At 43.7% G+C, this 24,092-nt stretch overlaps 1 protein-coding gene across 7 annotated transcripts in view; it reads left to right on the top strand.

Moving 5' to 3' along the window:
- The window catches only part of TENM2 (teneurin transmembrane protein 2), a 1,067,650-nt gene that overhangs the window by 935,306 nt on the left and 108,252 nt on the right, over positions 1-24,092 (top strand). For all 7 annotated transcript variants that reach the window (XM_055325563.1, XM_055325567.1, XM_055325564.1 and 4 more), the window contains one exon: positions 18,250-18,396. In XM_055325563.1, the coding sequence (XP_055181538.1) occupies positions 18,250-18,396 (147 nt within the window). The remainder of the gene's footprint in view (positions 1-18,249; positions 18,397-24,092) is intronic.

A 24,092-nucleotide genomic window follows, 5' to 3' on the forward strand; every position in this document is an offset into this window, starting at 1 on the left:
AAGGCAGAATTGCTGGCAAGGGAAGAAGTGGGATAAACCAAGTTTTCTTTTTGTCTCTACCTGGCAGGAGGTGGTTGGGTAGGCATTTCCTCTGTTAGAGGAGTTGGCCTAGATTTGGATAATGAGAGCTTCATTGGATAATCAGGATCTTCACTGACTATAGGAAGGAAGGGGAGGAAAAAGTTGTATACTCAAATACCCCTTTGTGGATGAGACAGGAACAATGGACATGAGTGCGCAGGAAAGGGTGTGAGACAGTAGGGAGTGGTGGTAATAAACTGGAGAGTGAATGCCCCTTCTATGGAGGGCAGACATGACCCACCTCCCACTGAATGTTGCCATGTAGAAATGCAAACCTAGTTTTGCCAAATTTTCCAATTTTCAACAGAAGCCAGGTATCAGGATTGTTATGCATACTCAACTAATTTTCAAATGTTGGCAAGCAATTCAGAATTTGTTGAAATGCAATACAAGCCATTCAAATAGGACTGGGGGCCAAATAGATCACCCATCTGTGACCACTGACACTAAGTTCCAGTGTAAGATTAGTATTGAATTAGGAAGCATCGTTTGCCTGGACTGAGATTGGGACAGCTTTGGCTTCTTTTCTTTGATGCCCCAACTCTCCTGGTGACTGGTTTTTGCTGGTGGGAGTCTCATTGCCAGGGCATAATGGTGATACTTTGCACTTACAAAGTGAATTTTCTCCAAGGAGCTCAAAAGACTTTGTGTTGCCTCAGTCAACTTCACAATAAGCCCGTGAGGCAAGCAGATAGCTATTGCCCCAAAACATATAGTGAACAGCATTAGAAAGTATTTCACATAGGCAGCTAGGTTGACTCGTTGGTTTAAATCCATGGTCTACACAATTGGCAAATTACAGCATTCAAGAAGCACAGGCAGGGTTTCCCATTACTGCCTCCTCTGCTGCCCTTTTTGGCTTATCTTCCTTCCATCTGCTTCAGTTGACAGCTAAGACCCAATCTCAACAATATATACAAGCAAACTGAGCCAGTGACTAATTCCTGTTGTGTGTGTGAGTGTGTACACGTCTGTGTGTGCATGCATGTGTGTGTGCCCATCTGACTTCTCGGCAGGCCTAGCATGGTTCATCTGCACCCATTACAACACGTCTCTGCATTGGTCATTGGTGTGATGCCATGCTCTGAAATTCTATTTTGGCAAATGCCCAAGACCTGGGAACTCCAACTAGGTATCTGCAGGATTCTGGATATTTGGATTTATAAACAGTGCGAAATAATTCATGACCCTTGGGGCTTCTGTCTCCCTTCTCTTCCTTAAGCAAATAGAATCACAACGGTGAAGGAGAAGCTTTTCCCATACAGAGCTGGCATATGCACCCTCTCCGTGGCCACAGTGGATTAACAGGAGTGGCCATGGAAAACTGGGATAAGGGCCAGAGCAGTGCAATGGAAGGCCAGGAATAAAGATCTCTGAGTTGCCTTGGGTAGAACATCCAAGAAAGTCCCATTGACCGGCAGTGATTGGAGCTCTGCCACAGTCATTTACCTCCTCTAGACTGGGTTCAAGGTTTTTGCTACACCATTCCCCTGTCGTCACCCTTCCCCTCTGCTTTATGGGCATATATGCTCTCTGTCCTGCTCTACTCAGGAGAGTTCCTTGGGCTTTGCAGGCATGACCCAAAGAGAAGACTCCAGTACGGCAGTGTAAACCTGTTGATCTTTTTCCCAGGACAGCAGAGCACAAGTATCCCCCCATCTTCTAGATTGCCTTGCTCTTTCTTCCAAATTGTCTGAGATCAGGCTCCTGATCCCTGGGAACGGTTCCCAGCATGATGTTCTACTACAATCATTCACATTCTATGCATGCAAGCATGCCATGAACATCCTTCAGAGGCAGATGCAAAACCTGAGAGACACCTGGCCATTCTAAATGCATGTGTGGAAGAGAGAACTAGACTTCATGACACTGGAACTGCAAAGCCTGCCATACCCACCAGCTTCCTATTTGATCCCACACATCAGGACACTCTAGACTCAAATGAACTCCCTTTTCTGGTAATGAGAACTTTTAAGGATTCCACAGAAGAGCACTGGAAATCCCGTCTCAATCTCGTCGGAAGTGCAATTGATTGAGCATCCACAATCAACCATTCTGTTTTAGTTCATCTCAGTAGATCAAAATCAATACTGAGTATTTGTTAAAGTAAGTATATTAAAGAAGCCATCTCTTTATATCCTCAGGTATTTATTTCTTTATACCTGAGTATACAAAAAGGTAGCTTTTTTGCATCCTTGGGAGAAATCAACTTGTACTTTCCATTTGATTGTTCAGAATGGAAGTTTCCAAAGGTCGACCAAGGCTTCTCTTTATCTGCATTCATCATGCCTCTCAAAGAATCACTCAGACAAATCATAATTTGTATTTTTCACATACATACACAAACATACATTCTTGGGAGTTAAAGGGACACCATGGTGGGGACATCTCTGTCATAGTAGCCATGGGGTAACATTCTAGGAGTTCAAAAAAGGGAAGCCACTGGCATTCTCAGGGCTGCCAAATCCAGTAAAGCCTGCTGTACAGTGTACGGAATGCCAATGCAGGTGACCCTCATGGCAGGTCTGCCAGCAAATTCAAGCCCACCTGGCTGAACTAACCTTTAGATCTAATTAACTCCTAAAGGCAAACAGTAAAACTCAAGGATTCTCAAGCAAACAGACTCCCCTGGTCAGCAGAGGTCAGCCACTGGAGTTTCCACTCTCAGCCATGCTCAGATTACAGAAGCCAAGGTGAAGTTTAGCTAAATACCTGGCCAGATCAACAAGGCCCTTTAAAGTCGCATCTGACTGATCTCCACCTAGTAGGACAGCTCTACCCTAACATGTAAGTTTCTGCCTCCATCACCAGTGAGATGGGGTTACACTAAGTAATGCAACTTTAAAATATTTTCTGAGCAGTAAAAGCAAACAATTGCAATGTTGTAAAATCATGTCTTTCAGGAGATGTTAAAATGTGACTGATACTGATCACAGCGAGGTAAAAAGCCATAAGCCAAGGCTTTGAGGGGAAGGAGATAGAAGTCCTGAAAAGAGCACAAGGCTGATACATAAAGAAAATAGTTGAAGCCAAGCTGGGAGTGGATTCAGAAGCTAGAAATTCACATTGCTGGGAGTTTTCCTTTTAATTTGTTTTTCCTCCCAGGCTGTGGCTTTGCCCCTTTCTGTTAAAACCCTGACAGTGCTTCCCAAGAAAGATGATCTCTGGCAGGGGCCACTCCTCTGGTTTGGCCAAACCTGGCCTTCAACAGCAAAACAAAGTATCCAGAAAGAACCTAAATTATCCTCTGCCTTGGAACAGGAATACATCAGGTGCTGAGTAAGTGCTGGCTGGCTTGAGATTCCTTGGGCGTGACCCTCCCGAATCATTTAAGAAAAAGAGAAAGAGAAGCCACATTATATCTGAGGAGAATAGTTGGGAAGGATATAGTGAGAAGCCATGAGTTAACTTCAAAAATACTGTGTTTCTTAGCGGCCAAAATAGCCCATTTGTTAGAAGTCAAGAGCTAGATTTAAAGAAGGAATAGCAAAGGAATAACCAAATAAATGAAGGGTTTTTTCTTGAGTTTTGGAGCATGAAGACTTGAATAAGGCCTGTAATCTAGTGCAGACATCTGAAATGAGGGCAATATCACCACAAACAGTAAAAAGTGGTTCTTTGGGGGAGTGAAAAACATCTTACCCCTTTTTATGTATAAAACACAAATATATATGCAATAAAAAGCAGATATAGAATATTTTATGATGAGGAGAGGAATTAGGAGGAAAAGATCTCAAATGGTTCATGGCAAAGGAGATAATGGGGGGAAGAAATATTCATCTGGTAGAAGAGATGATACATTGGTTTGTTTCCAGAACTCTGATAGAAGTGGCCTTGAGTATCTTTACTGAAGATGAACTCCTGCTTAGGGAACTTTCTGCCAACTCATGTTTCTGTCTTTATGCCCCCCGCCTGCTGCTCCAGGTTTGTACCAAATCTGGTTGGACTGAAATAACAGGCTAAAGAATTGGTTTTGCATATGTTTTGAATTTACTGATCTAATGAATTCCCATTTCAGATAATAACAGCTAACAGTTACTGAGTACTGGCCATAAAACTTACCAGCCCCGTGCTAACTTCTTAACACACCCTCTCACATCTAATCCTATATCAGTTTTGTGAGGTGGAAATTGTCCTCATCATCATCATACAGGTGAGAAGACTGGCTCAGAGAGGTAAAGCAATTGGTGTAAGTCTGAACTGTCAGTGACAAGGGTGAGCAAGGGGGTTGAACTCTAAATCTTGGTTTACTTGACAGAGACCAGGTGTTACTGTACACTATTTTGATCACCTGCTCTGACCCCAGGTAGTTGTGGCAAGAGGCTTACTTTGGGGGCCAGCAACGAAATCAGGATATATGGGCAACAGGAAGGTACCCTCTATTGATAAAGTCACCACCTGCAGAAGTGTTTCTTCAGAGATGGAGGAGAGTCCCCCTGTTAGTATATTTTGGGGTTCTCCACTTTACCAGCACCGCCCAGGCCAAAGAGTGCACTAAGTTATTTCAGATTCCCAAAATGAATCATCACTCTTCAGCATAGGCATAATTGGCCAACTTCCCTAAATTTAAGTTGACTTTCTATCAGAGTTCACATTTCCACCAACTTTTCATTAAATTAATTATTCAAAACAATTCAGAGTTAGCGTTCTCACAGCAACTGTAACTCTGCCATGACTATATTAAGGCGTAAATTGAACAGCATGTTTTGCAATAAAGTTAATTTTATATTCACCAGAGAACTGAGTTATAGTTGCTGTGGGAACCATCATTTCGAATCTCTTGACTTTGGTGCATTTAAATTCTCAACCACAGCCTTGCACACCATAGCATATTCTACGTGGATGCTTAATTTGCTTTACATCATGGCCTGGCTACCCTGAACTTGGAAGTCCTGTCAGACTCTAGCATATCAGCCTTCTAGTGTCCCCAGCCTTCTTACTTCTCCTGGCACCTCTGACATTTTATAGAGAAATAGCCAACAAACCAAAGTGATTCGCCTTTTATATCTTAAAAATGTCTGTTTGGGGGAGGTGACTTTCCTCAGAAGCACAGTCAGTGAGAGGCACCAAGTCTCAGGCAATGTCAACTAAAGCAAGCGATGCCATTGAATTTGTGAGGAGCCAGGATTCTCATCCAAGGGTATTTTTGGATCTGCATTGTATTATTCAGTACACACAGGGTGACCTCTGAAGGCTCTGAGTCCTTGCATGTGCCATTAATCATGCAGGCATGCACGGCCATACATCAGAACTTATTGGAGCTCCGGAAAAAGCTAAACAACATTTCCCAGAGCCACATAAAACCCAAGCATCTCTAAATCAAGACGCATTGCAGGGCCTCTTTAAAAGGTACGTTCAGTAGAACTGGAATAGAACTCAGGGTAAATCCTGGCGGCATGGAATTGGTGACATGTGCCAGGGCAAAGACAGAAGCTAGTTTGGGAGGGATAGCAGAGGGAGATGAAACTCTGAGGTGGTTAGAGAAGCGAGCATTCCATCTACAAGGATCATCGATTTTTCAGCTTTATTGGAAAAATCAGTCATGCTTTCTGCCTCCTGGGGATTGCTCTGCTGCAATTTGGGAGTGTGTGTACGTGTGTGCATGTGTGTGCGCGCGCACACGTGTGAAAACTCTGCAGGTTAACAGCTGAGTAGCAGCTCCCATTCACCATTCAATTATCCATTTAGCTAAAATATGACTTAACAGAAACATACTGCTGTTTTACATGTTTAAGATATATTTGAAAGGAGGGATTTTTGTTTCTCTATAAATGAGAGGATTTTGAAGAGGAAGCTCTCTCCTTCCTGAGGGCATATTCATTATGCAAAATTGAAGAATAGCACCTAACAATAGCATAGGCCAGATTGTTGGAATTCTGACTCCTATTCTATATACTTTCAGAAAAACAAAAATCTCCTTATTCCTCATACTGTGCCAAACATAAATGTACCTCCTCATCGAGACTTATCACAAAATTTATATATAAAGACCCCATGACAACCAGTGACTTCCCCCAAAGTCCTTGATCAGCTAAAAACAATGTGAAGAAAAGACCTAGAACAATACATCTAGATACAGTTTCAAAGAACAGGATAAATTCATGAGTCGGGGTTACATGGGTCACAAGGATGGGAAGGAGTGAATGATAGAAGGTTCTAGACTGATGAACAAGGGCAGGGCTGCTGGGAGATGCCATTTCAGCTAGAGGAAATAAAAGAGGGTGAAGAAGCAAAGGAGAGATTGAAATGTTTTTATTATCTCTGTACAGGCGAAAAGTAACATAAAACAAGATATAATATAGCTAGTATATGAGGCCATTTGATACGCAGTGTTTTTAAGAACAAGTCTTCAGAGGATTTGGAGGAATTTGTTGGTAAGGAAGTCTTGACAGATTAATAAATATAAATAAATGTATATGTTTGTGTATGCACAAAGGTAGATAATGGATGGGTGGATGGATAGATGATGGATAGATGGATAGATAGATCCATAGAACTTTTTTAGGTGTGTTTGAGTGCCACAATTGATGGGTCAAGCTGACCTATACTATAGGGATAAACAGAATGCAAAGGGATTAAAAGTCCAGGAGCAATAACCTAGGAGGACATTTGGGGCTGGCCCAAGGAAGCTCTACTGCCAAGAAGAACTAGATGAAGCTGGCAGACTCAATGCAGCCTCTTGGTCTGAAGTCATTACATCAGGAAGGTCAGAGAGGTCATTTGCTGGAGCTGTTTCATGTTCCATTGTCAGCCCTAAGCCTGGAGAGAGAGCCTGGGTGACCCGGCGGTTCTCTGCTCTCCTCCATCCATGCTACCCTTTCCCTCCACTTCTACACGTTGCCTTTAATATGGAAAAGCAACTTGGAGGGAAGGACAGAATCACCACACAATCCAGCCTCTTCAGCCCTGGTTATTTGCTGATTCCCAAATGAAGTTTGTGTCAACCAGAGTGCTACTTATGGACAATGTATTTTATCCTCTGCTCTCTCTGTCCCACAAGTCTTTCTTTTTGGAGGGATGTGTAGGGAATCCTAAACACATATAGAATTAGCCCTGCCATGTTGAGTCACAGTAGCAGGGCACCTGCATACCCAACTCAAGCCACCGCCATGGCTTATCCACATGACCTCCTCCTGGACATCCTCCCAGATCCTGTCTGTTCTCTGTCCGTTCTCCCAGCACAAAGGACTGCTTTAGAAATTGAAGTCCAATCAAGCCACTCCTCTGTCCCAAATCCCTGAATGGCCCCCTTTCCCCACCCCAGGCAGACCAGCCCTTTCTGTTAACATACTTTTCTGGGCCTGGTTTACAGTTTCACCTCACATGCCTCTTATATTTTAGGGAGACTTCATTAGATAACATGTCACATCCATTATGTGCTGATTTTACTCATGGAACTCTCACAAAATTACCTCACTTTTCTCATTTCCATTTCAGTCTTTGGAGGACATCTTCCTGGGGTCTTTGGTATACTGACAATACTGATCCTGGTTTCAGCTATAGTATACAGTCCCTCCTCATTGCTGAGTGCAAATCAAAGAATTCCCTAAACCACATAGACCCTTCTGCTACCATTTGACGTTATTTTAAACATCAACAATAATAGCTATCAGTTCTGAAACATTTACTATGTGTGTTTACTTACAATGTACACATCTTGCTCCTTACTAGATGCATTTACATGTTTATACATCATGCTAAGTGTGTCATATGTATTTTCTCCTTTAAACCCCAATGGCCCTCTGGAATAGGTACTTTTATTGCCTTGGTTTTACAGACAAAGAAAGTAAGGAATAAAGACTTATAATTTTGGCCCAAGATCATGCAACCAAGGGGTGGAGCCAAGATTTGAACCCAGGCAGCCTGGATTCAGAGCCCACTGCTTTCACATTCCAGGTTCTGCCCTTTAGCTACTGAGCTGACCTGGTGCTTTGGACTGAGGTGCCATGGACCAGTATGTGTTGGAGGGCCCAACATGTTCAAACAGGTGACTCAGCATAAAATTCTGTGCCCTCCCCCTTGCCCTTAAAGGCCTTGACCTCCATTCCCACCTTATACCTCTATGATCACCAATGAAAAGAGCCCAGTGCACACTCCTATCCTCGATGGTGATGAATTATTCCAGGTTACCTGGGACTGAAAAGTTTCCTGGGACTCAGGACTTTCAGTGCAAAACCTAAGACAGTTTTGGCAAACAAGGATAGTGGTTCACTCTAGCTGAGAGCAGAGGTTACAGAGCCTGTCTGCCTGGTGTCCAATCCTGCCTCCACCACTAACCAACTCTTCAACTTTGGCCAAGTTACTTAACTTCTCTGTGCCTCTATCTCTTCACCTGAACAATAATAGTACCTACACTGTAAGGTGATTGTGACAAGGAAATGAACTACTAATGCATGAAAGGCATGTAAAAGAGTGCCAGGCACACAGAAATGTCTACATGACATTATCATGTAATTACCATTATCATTGTATTAAAAGCATTTTAAAATCCAGAATTCAAAACCCATAGTTCTGGGGTAGGTTCTTGGCCTAGCTCTTTTAACATCTATTAGCAACAAACATTTAGTGATTTCCTTACATTTCCTAAAGTTGTGCTGCCAACAGCAACAACAACAAAATACACGGCGATTTATCATTGGCCTGATTTTACACTAGTTAAAAGAGAGCCGTCAGCCCTGCAGTAAGTAACAAGTCCGTGCCCACAGGCCTCCTAGATGTTATTTGGATTTTTATGACCCTCCTGTGGCTATAAGGATGCTCAGTGGGTGTAGAAATTGGATGGTTAAAAATAACAAATAAGAAATCAAAGTCGCGCTTTGTCCCTATTTCCATACCGGCTAGGTACCACATTCATTATTTGCTGGACAGCTGTGGGAATAAGCAACACAAGGTACAACAACTTGATTATCCTCCAAGAACCAAATTAAACCATTGGACTTTCTTATTATTGTCATCCCTGCCTTTGTGTGACTCTTGTCACCCTCTTAATCTACCGATGCACTCTCATCTACCTTGCTGGGTGCTCTAGTCTGTCTCTTTCAGCCGGGAGGTATCAGCGTCTTCCAAGCTGAAAGGCACGGACCTACTCCAAGCACTCATCGACAGCCGCTGTCATCAGCGTGGCTTTGGAGCCTGTGCTGCAACCAGCTGTTTCTTTTGCTTGGGGGAAGTGCCATCCATCCAGGGGCTTGGGGTACGGACTGCGGGAAGCTCTTACTTTTACCTGGCTGCTGAATCAAGGGCACAGTGAAGCAGCAGAAACACCACACACACGGTTTATTTATGCATTCAGTCAACAAATATCTTTAATGCTAGGCACGGGGGTGGGCACTGGGAAAACAGCCGTATGCAACAGAGTCGGAGTCTTTGCCCTCAGGAGACTCAGAGGCTCCCAGGATGATGGGCGTTAAACCGCCGGTTCTCAATCTCAGCCACACACACAGGAACCATTTGGAGGAGCTCAAAACATAAAAATACTGATGCCTGAGTCTCATCCTCAGAGATTTTGATTTAATTGGGGCGCAGCCTAGCATCAGGATTTCTTAGACTGTAGGCCAGTTCTATTCTAATGTGCAGCCAGGTTGAGACCCACTGAAACAAAGGATGAATTAGAATGGAGGCAGGGAAGTGCCACAGGAGAAGGAGTGGGTGGTACCATGATATCACTACTGGGTAGCAACCCTCGGTTGGAAGTCAAAAAGCCTTCGAAATAAGTGCTGGCTAATCCCAGTATGAATGGCTTTAGCCAGAGTGCAGAGAGTGCTGTGTAGGGACAGGGATCTGTAAAAGTCCACAAGGAGGGATCGAGGGTACATTCTAGAACCTAGCAAGGCAGTGTGGCCAAAGCTCAGCGAGCAGAGCCTGAGTGTCATGAGTTGAGAGGGAGAAATTGACAGGGCCAGATAGTGCAGATAATGCATTCAGGGCCCTTTTAGGGGTTCAAGACTTAATCCTAAAGCAGTGGTTCTCACACAGACGAGACATCTGAATCCCCCCAGAAGGCCAATTAAAATGCAGATTTCCAGGCCCCACTCAGTTCTGATTCAGTTGCTCTGAGATGGAGCCCAAGGATGTGCATTTCTAACAAGTTCCCAGGGGACGTTGATGCTGCTGGTCCCAGGACCAAGCTTTGAGAAGCACTGTTCCTATCTAAATCAAGGGAGAGACTCGCAGGTGGATTTTCAGCAGATTTCAACATGGTACCCGTTGGTGTTTGCCTTAGCACCATGGTGATATTTTCCTAGCACTAATCCACTACATCCTCCTGTGGTAAGTGAAGTGGAATAGAGAAGGGGGATGTTCCAGAGGAAGAAAGCAGGCTCCCCCAAGGGAAGCCCAGGCTTATGTGAGACCCTGGTTCTCCTGAGTGATAATGATTCAGTCTTGAATTCACTAAGTAATTGACATGAGCTTCCCCCTCCCAAGAAGAGCTATTTCCAGTTACTATCACCTAAACTCCGTTTCCTTCCCCCCCATGATCTTCTACTATTAGGGGGGGAAAATGCATTAATAAGAATTTAAAGCATCAAAACAGTGAAAAACAAGATGTACCTTTTTTTTTTTTTTTTTTTTAAGTTCACCATTTTCTCTGAGGCCAAGCTAAGCCTACTGCCTTCCTTTTCCTGGGCAGACAGAAACGATGCTGATCAGTGAGAATCCAGGTGCATCCAGGAAACGTGCAGCATAGACAGCCGGATCCAAATTTAAATCACCTCATGGAGGTTCTGCTGCTTCTGTTGCTGCTGGGGTGGAGGGGTATGAGTTCTGCTCTATGCGCAAAAGACAAGCAGCGGACCATGGAAAGGATCACTGGCCTTGCCAGCCGTCCCTACCCAGCATCCCCCATAAGCTCTCCGATGCAAACACTCTAAGACATACAGAGGCTGTTGAAACTGAGAAAAACATCCGCCTCCGGATTTTCCGTGTCTTCTCTAACAAAGCAGGGGAGGCCACTCAAACTTCATGGCTGAGTTTCCATGCTAGTTTGTACCTTGAAACATAGTCTCTCCACATCTCCCTCCTCCTCACACAGGTGAGCAAGAGGGACCAGCCCTTCTGTTTTCTGGGGACCAGAATGCTTCTTTGGCAGCCAGTCTTCTAAAATTAGTTGGAGCCTTTCCCCAGAGTGTCTTGAAGCACCAAATTAATTTTCTGAGTGTCTGCCACTGCTGTTTAGTATAAATGGCTACTGAACCTCTGGTGATTCCTGGTCCCCAACACTTCAGTTGTCTTCAATTCTAAAGAGTTCTGGGGGACGCCTGGGTGGCTTAGGGGACGTCTGGGTGGCTTAGTGGTTAAGCATCTGCTTTTGACTCAGGGTCTGATCCCAGGGTTGGGGATCGAATCCCACATCGGGCTCCTGCAGAGAGCCTGCTTCTTCCTCTGCCTGTGTCTCTGCCTCTCTCTCCATCTCTCATGAATAAATAAATAAAATCTTTTAAAAAAATAAAATAAAATAAAAAATAAAAAAATAAAGAGTTCTGGAATGCAATGGAAGACTCTATTCCGTATTTCCAGTGTGTACCTGCTTCTCCATTCCAACATTGGATGGCTCTTGCTCAGAAAACAGTGACATTTAAAAGACTTGGGAGGAGAGGGGTTTGCTAATTAAGTTAACATGCAAAAGTACAATTCTGCCCAAGAGAAAAAGCCACCATTTATTCTACCTTCAACTCTCCTGCCCCTCAGAATTTCCCTAGCTTCTGTGGGTTTCTCCTCTTGGCATTGCTAGGCTCTTGGTCATAGAGAGTAAGGATTTCCTAGGATGTGATACAGTCGTACACTGAGGATACTGGAGGGGTTTTTTAACTTGAAAGAGGATAGGCTTGTGTTTTTTTCCTGATCTGGAGGTGAGACAAAGAAAAATAGCCAGCCCTTAAAACTGCCTCAGGGAAAAGCCTACCACTAATTGTAATGTTGGTAATAGCAACTGTATCAACACAACCTATAAAGAACTACTACCTACTGAACATTTACAACATGCTAAGTTCTGTGCTAAAATCTTTATCATTTCGTTTAACACCTGTGGCATCTGTATAAACTATCAGCATCTCTGTTAAGTTATTCACTCAACAAATATTTACTGAGTGTCTGTTATATGATGACTCTTTTTCTAGACACTGAACATATCTCAATGAACAAAGGAGACAAAAATCCCAGACTTCATGCAGACTATATTCTATTGGGAAGGACAATAAATAAGGTTAATTTGTAGGATATTATAGTTTTACAGACATGGGGAATAGGTGAAGCTACCAGCTTGAGGTCCCGCAGACAACACGAGACAAATCTAGGTTTTATTTTTGTTTTTTTTTTTAAGATTTTATTTATTTATTCGTGAGAGACACAGAGAGAGAGAGAGAGGCAGAGACACAGGCAGAGGGAGAAGCAGGCTCCATGCAAGGAGCCTGACTCAGGACTCGATCCCGGGTCTCCAGGATCAGGCCCTGGGCTGAAGGCGGCGCTAAACCGCTAAACCACCCGGGCTGCCCCAAATCTAGGTTTTAATCCCAGAATTCTCTGACCCTAAGCAAGGCTAAGGTTTTCCCCTTGATTCAGAAGACTTTCCACGAGGGCTTATTCCAGGATGCAAGAGCTCTCCTCGTGGTCTCATAAGCCAAGCAGGGATGTCTCCCTTCTCCAGCTTTCCTTGTCACCTGTCTGCATTCACATGCAGCCAGTTTTGTGTTTTCTTTTCTTTTTTTTTTAATTAATTTATTTTTTATTGGAGTTCAATTTGCCAACATATAGCAAAACACCCAGTGCTCATCCCATCAAGTGCCCCCCTTTTCACTTGCATTTCTGTCTCGGTGGAATGCTGTCCTCTCTGCTTTTCCGAAGTGTGCTTGATAAATGCTAAGATCCTACTCCTCCTGTGCACCCCTCATGTACTACATAGCCCTTCCACCCCTCATCACCCCTCATACACTGTCAGCCACTTATTTCTACCTCTAAATTGCTGCACATGGCAGAATGTTCCTTGATGCTTTTTTAGAAAAGCCTTTTATGGTAATTATAGCTTTCTTCAAGTGCATTTATGCTCCCCTTTTTACTGTGCTTTAGACATTATTTTCCTCATGCCTAATTTTTGTTAAGGCAAAAAGCCTGCCTACCTGGTAACTGTGTCATTGGAGGACTTGTTGTTGTTGTTGTCATTTGGTTTGGGGCTTTTTTTTTTCTTTACTCTTTGGAATTTTATGTGTAGTAAGTCTTGGAAATGATTGCATTTCCACTCTGCTGAAGATGTTGGAGATTATGAGTTCAGTCATGATTCACTCATTCATTTCCCTATTTATTGAATATTAGCAATCCAAGAGTAAACAAGATTGACGTGGCACCTGCCCTGACAGATTTATTTCATAACAGGAGTGCACAGGGCAGCTGTTCAGTTGTGCACTGCACAATTCTAGGGGCACCATTCAAATTATAGTTGATTATGTACACATTTATTACAATAATTTTCCAGCAGGTGACAGAAAAAATGTCTTAAGGAGGTGGCTGCTACCTGGACTTCAAAGTATTAAGGAGATGCTAGACAGTTGTGATACAGTGTGGTAGAGAAGGTAGGCTAGGATAGGGTGGGGTAGGATAGGGTAGGGGTGGGTAGGACAGGGTAGAGCAGGATGGGATAGGGTAGGGTAGGGTGAATAGGGCAGGGTAGGGTAAGCTAATGTAGGGTAGGGTAAGCTAGGCTAGGGTAGGGTAGGATGGGATAGAATAAAGGCACCATGACAGGTAGCTAGCCTGGATCTGGGAGCTTTGGAAAGGTTTCCTGGAGATGACTTCTGAGTAGGGATTTGAAGGATAGGTTGAAGTTAAGCAGATGAAGAAGGAGAAAAAGAAAGACTGAACAGCTTTGATCTGGCCAAAGCCTGAAGTGGTTATTGAGATGGGCTGACATGAGAACCAGTTCACATAAGGTCTGTTAGCCAGGTTAAAGACTTCACGTTCTCCTTTGGAATCAATGGAAAGCTGTGGGAGTGTTTTGAGCAGTGTCCTGAAGAGAGAAATAGATGATAATGCAAGACCGGAGGTAGGGAGGCCAGTTAGGAGGCTTTCACAAGCATCTAGAGCAAAGATGAGGAGGCTTGGGCTAATGCAATGGAATTGGGATTGGGAGCAGAGAGTAGATTCCAGAGATATTTAGGAGGAAGGACAGGTAGGACTTCTTATCATTAAGAGGAAAATCAGGTGAGACTTGGTTGTTACTAGACACGAAACATGAGAGAGGTGGTGGAGGGCAGGAGAGGGTGTTAAAAATGACTCCAAGGTTTTAGTCTTGGGCATTGAGGTACACGAAGGTGCCTTAATCAAGGGATCAGAGTTTAGGGGAGATGGGGTAAAGATATTTTCTTGAGTTTGAGATGCTTGTGAGTGAACAGATGGAGATATTCAGATGCAAGTTGGAGTCCAGGATTAGACTTCAGAGGGCTGGAGATGAAGATTCGGGAGTTATCAGAATATAAGGGTGTATTTGGATTGGGTTTTTTAAATCTCAAAGTTCTGCTTCAAGTCTAATTTGTGTCAAGGCAAAAAGCCTGCCTACTTGGTAGGTGTGTTGATGGTTTGTTTTTTGGGGTTTTTTAGCGGTTGAAATTCTGTGAGTAGAAGTCCTAGAAACTATACCATTTCCACCCTGCCAAAGACATTGGAAGTCTGATAGAACCAGCCCAAAATATCACTGATGCCATTGAAAGTTCTCTTTTGATCTTTGAGAAGGAGACCCCTCTATCTTCTTATGCCTCTCAGGAGAACTTATAGATAAAGCGGACTGAAATGAACTAGCACAACCTGACTGAACATTCATTCAGGCATCTACAATGTGCCTGACACAAGGCCAGTCTCTGTGACCCAACAGCAAACAAGGAACTCTCAGTTTGGGGTCTAGGGCAAGACTTCTCAATCTTGGCACTATTAACATTTGGGGCTGTATCATTGTTATGGGGACTGTCCCATGCATTGTAAGATATTGAACAGCACCCCTGACCGCTATGCACTGGATGTCAGTAGCATCCTCCCCAATTTGTGATAATCAAAAATGTCTCCAGACCTTGCCAAATGTTACCTTGAGGAATAAAAGGGAAATAACAAGCCTCACTTGAGAATCGCTAGTCTAGGGTCATGGTTGAACCTAAAGTCTCCAGACAGCCAGTTGTCCTGCTGTGCAAAGAACTAAAAGTGTGCCGTATCATAGTCTGTGCCAGTGATCTCAGAGATCAACATTCAAGGAAGTCAGCAGTGCTAGCCTGAAATCCAGAGAACTCCATATAAGAGATCTCTCGGACCCCCAAGGAGGAGCCCATAAACCCAATCCAACTTCAATTATAGGATCTTCTCCAGAGAAAAGTTGCCACCTGACACCTATTTGCCCCCCAGACTAATTACTTCCTGCATTCTGTTTTTCCTTAAGCAGAAGCTGGCCCTGCACTTTACAAACACAGCAAATCACCTCCTCAGAAGGCCACCAGCAGAATGAACTTGTGCTGGGGGTAGTTTGGGGTTGCCTAGCAACACCACACACCTGCCAAGGCTACTTTCTTCCTCTTCAAGCTAAAAGCAAAGTCCTGTCCATTAATTCCCAGCTATCCTGAAACTTCTCAGAGATTTGCCAGCTTCCCACTGTTCATGTTTTCATCTTCTTCATATGATGTGGAGAAAACCTGCTACTATGGTCTGTTTATCTCACTGCAGTTGGTTGGGGGGAGAAAAAAATCAAGAGAGAAAGAGAAGGCGGGGAGAAAAAGCTTCATTTCAATCTAAGAGCACAGATATTTTGAATGCATATCTCTGACTGACAAGCTAGTGTTCTTTGCAAATTTAAATTTTATATAGTAGACGTGGGTTTCCTACACAATGAGGCTTCTGTTGCGACTTTGGGTGTGATTTTAGTCAAACATAGGACCTCAAAGTGGCTAAATAACAAAGCACATATAATAGATGGCATGCTGAGCAAATGTTGCTAAGTTTGTCATTTAGTGTATTCCCTGTGATCCATTCAACCAAAACTCTACTGGTAGAAATTGTAAAGCTGGAGGTGGCTGGAGGTTGGAGATACACTCTTTTCCTTGAGAACCTCTGAAATGTCCCTTGGGCTTTTCCTACTGAGTTTCATTTTGCTCTTGTTGAAATGTTTATGGTATTTCTCTGAAACTGGGGATGACTTCTACTCCCTGAACACTCTCACAGTATGAACAAGGGGGATGTCACTGGTTCTCCAGAGCCATGGGGTCACCTCCTTGGTAAGAAGAGGAATGGAAATGAGAATCTTGGCAACTCGGATCTGTAAGGATAGGTGTGAATACCAGCAAGTCTTTCTTGAGGGGTGCAAACGCTTAGGCTTTGTTTGCATTTTGGATTTAGTGGTGGGCTACACAGCCAAAGAAAACAGGTTCTCTGGTAACAGTCTCCTGCTTTCCCCTCTCAAGACAGCTCAGCTTCTCTACAGAGACTTCCCCACATAGAACTCTTTCGCTTACCCTCTTTTCTCAGGGCCTAACCCTTACCACATTCTGGAAAGGGTGGGAGAGAACAAGCATTCAAAAGTAAGATACCCTTAAATAAGTACATTTCAACTCACTTTCAAACCCTCCAGACCTTCCTTCCCGGGAGGAGTCCTTTACATCCCCACCACAGCCACATGCACAAATTAGGTTTATTGGCATTTTCATAAGGGGTACTTGAGAGAAGAGAAGAAAGATAGCAGGTGAAGGCCTCTGGAACACTGGAGAGAGAACTAAGGGGAATTGCATGCATGCTTTTGATTCTGAAGATTCGGGCCAGAATGGTTTCAAATCAGGTATCTCCATCATTGCAAAGCTCTTCATTCCTCCACCACAACCCAGTCCACCTGCACTTTGTGTGGTTTAAAAAAATATGCAGAAAGAGCAGGAGATAGACATGGTAACAGAGGGGAAGATAGAATTAAAGACAGATATGCAGGGAAATTACTTTCTGAGGACTATATTAATGGCCATTTGGGGTCTATTTAAATGAAGTAAGAAGATATACCTAGATTGCACAACTCTAAATTTACTAGAAGTCACTGCATTGTGCACTTGAAACAGGTGAATTTTATGGTATGTAAATTATAGCTCAATAAAGCTGTTAAAGGAAAAATGAAAACATATCCAGAAATTCTTGCCAGCAAGTAGGTTTTGTGAGGGTGGTGACATCCTACCAATTCTGTACAGCTCTCTCCACCTTCTAGAGGATGACAGAGGCTCTGCTGGAGAGACTTTTGCACCCTGCTTTAGTGCCCCCCACCACCTTTCCTCTTCTTCCCTCCCCCAGGTCACAGGGGCCCCAGCTCAGGCCAGAAAGCTGGTAGCTACAGTTGTTTTAGGTGCTAGAGCAATGGGGAATTAGTCAGGTTGCTGATTTCATACTTATACTCACCCCCCAAAAAAAGAGGAAAGAAAGAAAAGGCTACCACAAAATAAGAATTACTTGAACACCACCTCATTCCTCCTACACATACACATTCTTCTTTTTTCCTCATTCACGGTACTAAGTACCTGCTTCTTCCGTGGCCATCAGACTTGGCAGTGTCTTTAAATCACACAATAAATAGGTTGAGTGATAAACAACCAACATTTTAAAGTGCCCCTTAAAAGTAAATATTGCAAAAATATGAAAATAGCCCAGCAGAACCATCCAGTTCTTAGTCATAAGAAGCTTGTGATAATCACATATAAACATATTATTAAAATTCTGAAAGACAGAGGGCACTTTGCCTCTGTCCTGGGTTGATAGGGAATATTCTGTCTCCCACAGAAAGGTAGTTCTGAGAAGAAAGAAAGAAAGAAAGAAAAAGATTTTTTTTTGAGATAACCTCGATCTTGAGCTACTAGCTGGAAATTACATCCTACCTAGGCTTGTAAGCTCAGAGCTGGTTTAGTTTTCTGGAATATTCCCCACTTTGGGAAAGTTGCCTCAGATCCCTTCACACAGGTCAGTGTCATTGGGGATCCCCTGCATCTGGGACCCCACTGTGTCTTGCAACTGCATGCATTGCCTGCTTCCCCAACTCTTTCAAAGGCAGGCACGGGCCTCACTCTGAGGCTGGCCCAGTGGCTGCCCTGCGGCCTTGCTCCCCCTTTGCATGGCTCCCCTGCTGCCCCAGCGCGGCCTCACGCCCCTCCTTCTCATCCTCTCCATTTCTCCAACCAGATGGCTGCCCCGATTTGTGCAACGGCAACGGGAGATGCACACTGGGTCAGAACAGCTGGCAGTGTGTCTGCCAGACCGGCTGGAGAGGGCCCGGATGCAACGTTGCCATGGAAACCTCCTGTGCTGATAACAAGGATAATGAGGGAGGTGAGCAAGCTTCTTCTCATTCCCAGCCCCTCAAGAGCAGAGCATTGTGTATACTTCCAGTCATGAGTCATTTTTCCTGAAAGACCTCCCCTATACTATTGTCAAGTGCTGTTGTAACATTTCTTTTGAAGCAAATGCGGCAGAGAACAGGCCTCGTTGGGCCAGTGGGGGTTCCTGGAGATGAGAGCTGGAGGCACTGGGGTTTGATGCTGGCTTTGGATTCTCAAGTGCACACCACCACAGAGAGGTGGCTGGGCCCTGGCTCTGCCTTTGGGTGCCCCTTCCTGCCTGAGCCTTCGGGCCGGGAAACAAACAAATCGATGGCGGTGATTACAGTGTGCGTTTCACGCTGCACTCAGCCATCTCAGGCAATCTCCTCATCCCTACAACCCTTTGAGATGTTACTTTTACAAACAAGGAAACTGGGGCTTAGACCACAGTTTAAGTAATTTTTTTAAGATAAGTCGACCACCAATAATAGTAAAATTGAGACCCAAACGCAGATCAGACTCCAAAGTCCCAGTTTGAACCAGTGGCTGGCAAACTAGATAATGGCAGTATTTCAAGACTTGTGAAACTGTGTGGAATTCAAAATTCAGTGTTTGCTGACAAAGTTTTATTGGAACATAACAATCCCTATCGGTTTATGTTTCATCCTCAAAGACAGCATTAAGTAGTTGGACAGAGACCACATGGCTGATAAGACCTAAAATATTTACTCTCTGACCCTTTATAGGAAATTTGGCAATCCCGGTTCTGAACCTCTGAACTGAATGTTCTGCATTATTCCCTGGTGGACAGCTAAGATTCTGGGACTAAATGGGGTTAAAGTAGCATACGGGTTGTATGGTTTCCTTAAGAGTATGGAACAGTGCTCCATAAACATTAATACAGGTGTGTGACCTATTCCTGCCAAAATTACTAACTGGTCAGAATTCCCTTAGAGCAGAAGTTGTTTCAAGGTGTTTCAAGAGGATCCATGCATCCAACTATATTACTTAATAAAAATGTGTCTAGTCCCACTTTGTCAATCCCTGTGCTCTGAGATTATCAGCTCCTGTCCTCAAAGGCCCCAGATGGTCAGTTTAGGTAGTGTCCAGAAAGGGGCGCAATCCATCAGGGTGATGGATCAAAGTATTAGATATTCTATTTTCATTTTTCCTCATCCTCTAAATAAACACTTGCAATTTCCATAATCTATTATTGCTGTTATGCTTATATATAATATATAAATAAGCGAATGTACATATAATGATAGTAGTACAACAATCAAAAAAGTTTAAAGACCTGGTGTAATTTACAGAGCTCCCACACATTCATTTAGCTTCCTGAAACAGAGCCAAAATAGAAGCCACTTTAATTCATTTTTGAATGAAGTGAGGCATAACTGCATGTATCTATACATTTTTTTTTCTGAGAAAGACAGTCAAAATCGCATTACTTCTTCTGATAACGTTCAGTTTTTGCCTCTGGTCCCTGGCGATTTCACCTAGCAAAGTGGTTGCTTACAGATCAGTTCCTTCCTCTTCCAGAAATGAGCTGCTGTCCTGGTTCCCTCTGCCACTGCAGGCGTCAGCAGCTGAAAGCATAACAAATGGTTGGAATGCTGCATACAGGGGAGGGGAGCTGACTCAGTCTCCTCAATATGTTCTGCACCATCTCCATCCCTCTCTACCAGCCCTATCCCTGATGGCAGCTCTTTTCAGGAGAAAACCAAATTTCTGACATAGTAGAACTAAAGGAGGCACAGTAGGTGCTACTGGTCCTAGCCTGAGGACTGCAGTATAGGTACACACAGTTCAGGGTCCCTCCTGGTGGGCAGAGGCAGAGCATCAGGAAGGGAAGGCACAAAAGCAAATGAGGCAGTGATTATGCTAAAGACAATAATGGCCTTGTTATGGGAACTATTAAAGCGAACCTCCCAAGGAAGTAATTAGCCACCAGGAAAAAAAAAAAAAGGCTCTGCACAGTGTTTATAAAAAGAAACTCCCAGTTAATTCAGAGTTGCTTATGTCAGGTGAGAGAGGTAGACAGGATTGTCTCTCACCTGGTGTAAGCAATTCACAATTAACTGAGTTCTTTTTTTGGAGGAGATTCCTCAGTGCAGAGTATCCTTTTTATGGTTAATTACTTCCCTAGGAGGTGTGCTAAGCACTTTGCTGTTTATTGATAAATATTAAAGTTGCTCCTCATCAGCTCCAGATCCAATCCGGCAGCACACTAATTATATCACTTTTTTCTTTTTTTTTTTTTTTTTTTTGGTGAGGGTAAGAGTTCTGCCCCAGGCTCTTTCCTGCTTTGGGAGTTCTCAGGCAGGGCTGTGTGGTTTCTGAACCTGACAGTAGGTCAGAGGAGGCACCCAGGCAGAGCATGAATGTCGGCCCTGGGAGCAGCTGCAATGAACACATTTGTTATGAACCTCATGAATGGAGAAATAATAGAGTGCTCTTCCAAAGTGAGCGGAAGAGGCGCATCGTGCTTTCATCTGGGAACACTCTACGTTTTAAAAAAAAAAAAAAACAACTCAGATTAAAGCGATAGATATTTTTTTTTATTTTAAACTGAGATAGATATAGATACAAATATAGATACAGATATTTGAAGCCCTTAACAGCCTTTTCCAACCTTGATTCCTCTGGGAGAGAATTAAGTCCTGGTGCTTTATGGCTACTAATAGTTCAGAAACTTTAGCTTACAGTAAAACCACCTGGAGGGCTTGATTAAACAGAGATTGCTAAACCTTTTCCCCCAGAATTTTAGATTCCAAAGGCGTGGGGTGGGATGCAAGAGTTTTAATTTCAAGTAAATTTACAGGTTTGAACATTTTTTGCCTCCATGCTGAGGCAGGTTCTCTTTGAGAACCACGGTCCTAAAACATTCATTATATGGAATGAATTCACTTTTCTCCTATGCATCTAGAACGGTGCTAGCTAAGTGCCTTCCTTAGAAGACTTGAGAAAATTTTCACTTAAACATTTTCTGTATTCTGCTGTGCCTATATGAGAAGCCCTGTTGGAAAAGCTGCCTATGACTATCCCCCAAAACAGTTTATACCAGTTCCCTACCTTCTTAAGTGCAACCCTTTCAAAGTTTCCCAACACCCCCTAGCCATGTGACCACTAATATCAGGAAGCAATGGCTGATTCTGAAGGGGCAGGTTCTCCCTGCCATTGCTTCTACTAAGCAGTAGAAACAGTTCAGACAGACATGCCAGTAAGCAGACTGTCTTTTTAATAGTGAAAGATCTTCACTTGAACTGCTCACCCCAATTTGAAAAAGAAGAGACTCAAAGAAATATTTTTGCTTACAGAAGACAAATACCAGCTCATTAAAGTCTGAGAATACACACAACATGTGCATCAAGTGACAGGCAGATAATATTTAATTATCACCACCAAGACAGAGGTGTGAGATTTTTAGTTCATCACAGCCAGGGGTAGGAGAAAGGGTGTAGATTTCCTCTAAAAGTGGGAACCTCGAGGTGGGGAAGCGTTGTTAGGCTGTCTGGCCTGGAAAGACAGGGCTTACTCCTTCCCCACACCCCTTTATCAGCCAGAACTTAGAGTCAGGAGCCCCAGCCCTCTGTCTGTACAAGCCCTGCTCCCAACATTTCAAGCCAGCCTGGGAGTCTGTCTGAAATGCCCATGGAATCCTATCAGATGCCCTCTCCAGTCTGTAGGTGGAGGCCTGGAGTGGAGTGGGGAGGAACCTTTCTAAGCTGAGCCTGTCCACAGTCAGTAGCGCATCACATCCTGCCTTACTGTGTTAGCAAGCTATCCGCGTCTCCCTCCGTTACACAGCACTCAGAGTCGGATTCTTGTTCCTTCTCATGTCACTCCGCTGGTTGCTCATGTGACACTGTCACATCGTGACAGTTAAGAGCCTGGGCTCGTGAAGCAGTCTTTGTGTCCCACTTCTACAAGTAACTTGACTCCTCAAAGTTTCAGTTTTCTTGTCTGTGAAATAGGCATAATAATGCCAGCTCCATGAGCAGGTGTGAAGCTTCACTGACAAAACATATGCAATATGTTTTACTAGGTGCCTGGTTCGTGGGATGCCCTCACGTGCTGGTTGCTGCCAGTTTTAATGTTGTTAGCAATGTTGCTATCGTTTCTAGAACAGAGGCTGAGTCCGCATAGATGGAGCCCAACCAGTAACTTTCCCATCGTCCATAACCACTGAGGTTCTAACCAGTGCGTATCAAATTTCAGCATTGCAAAACCACCCTGGAGAGCTTGTTTAAAATTTTAGATTAGATTTCTAGGCCCCTACCTTTGAGATTCTGATTTATCTAGTCAAATATGGGACCTAAGAATCTGCATTTTTATTCAGCACCTCAAAGGATTCTGATACAAGTGGTCTGCAGATCACATTTTGAGGAAAACTTGGTTTTTTTTGCTTGTTTATATTTTATATTTATTAATGTCAATATGTAACCAACCAATGGAGAAGTACTAGTAATGAAGTCTATCCTTTAGTGGAATTATTCAGCCAATTTTCTTTTTTTTAATAAATTAATGTTTTATTGGTGTTCAATTTACCAACATACAGAATAACACCCAGTGCTCATCCCGTCAAGTGTCCCCCTCAGTGCCCGTCACCCATTCACCCCCACCCCCCGCCCTCCTCCCCTTCCACCACTCCTAGGAAAACTTGTTTAAATAATGGTTTCCCACTGAGTAGGCTGACCCAGCTCAATGCCTAGTGCCCACACACCTAGCCCCTACTGCTAAGATTCCCAAAACTCAAGGGAGAGAAGTAAAGTGAGGAGAGGGGAATTTTAGGTCAAGAAGAAATAAGTAATTGACAACGTATGAACACGTTCTCATGTTTAGTTTCTCGGTTAATAATTTGAGTGTGTTTTGAGAAGTGTTCTCCATTCCTGGATGGAGAGGTGACCAATATTCACTTCAAGATTTAAAAAAACCTTTAATTCTATCATCAGGGTGTGCATCCTCCATCCATCCATCCATCCCCTAGCTATTCATTTGTGGTCTAACAAACAAACGCTTATTGAGGGTTTGCTAATGTTGGACTTTGGAAATACTAGGCCAAATATGATAAGTGTCCACAAAAGCTCATATCCATCTCAAAAGATTAGATGCATAAACACATTATTATAATTATCGCAGCCAGGGTTGACAGGGTGGAAGACCCTCCTTCAGTGGGAACATAGAGAGGCGATGGTCATGGAGTGTGGGTATTGACCACAGGACGAGAAGCCCATCGCCATGTTGAACCCCATGTCTTCAATACCATCTCCTGGGAGAGTCCTCAAAGCCACCGATCTGTGTGGTCAGGAACCCCTGATGGGGGCTTTTCCACCCGCCAGCATCTTCTACAGTTCTTTCCCTCCATTAAGGCTTCCATAACAGTATTTCCCAGCCCACCTCTATCTGCAAAGTTTGGTTCCTTGTTTTGCTCCAAAGGAGGCTGCCTTGGGTTAAGAGATGCGGATGCTGGCCTGAGTTCCAGGCGCTCCAGCCAGGTCTAAATGAGGAGAAATAACACTGGAGTCTGTCCAAAGCACTTGGAACGGATGAAGCCCACCCCTTGCCCATGGCCTCCTCCCCCTTTCCCCATCCCATAACCATCCAAATTGGTTTGACATGATTCAGGGATGCTATTCCGGCATTTATCTCAATTGTTAATTAATAACACCTTGTCTGTGCTTTTAGCAGCGCCAAGCTCAGGAC

This window comes from Nyctereutes procyonoides, unplaced genomic scaffold, assembly GCF_905146905.1.
Source record: "Nyctereutes procyonoides isolate TBG_1078 unplaced genomic scaffold, NYPRO_anot_genome, whole genome shotgun sequence".
NCBI lineage: Eukaryota > Metazoa > Chordata > Mammalia > Carnivora > Canidae > Nyctereutes > Nyctereutes procyonoides.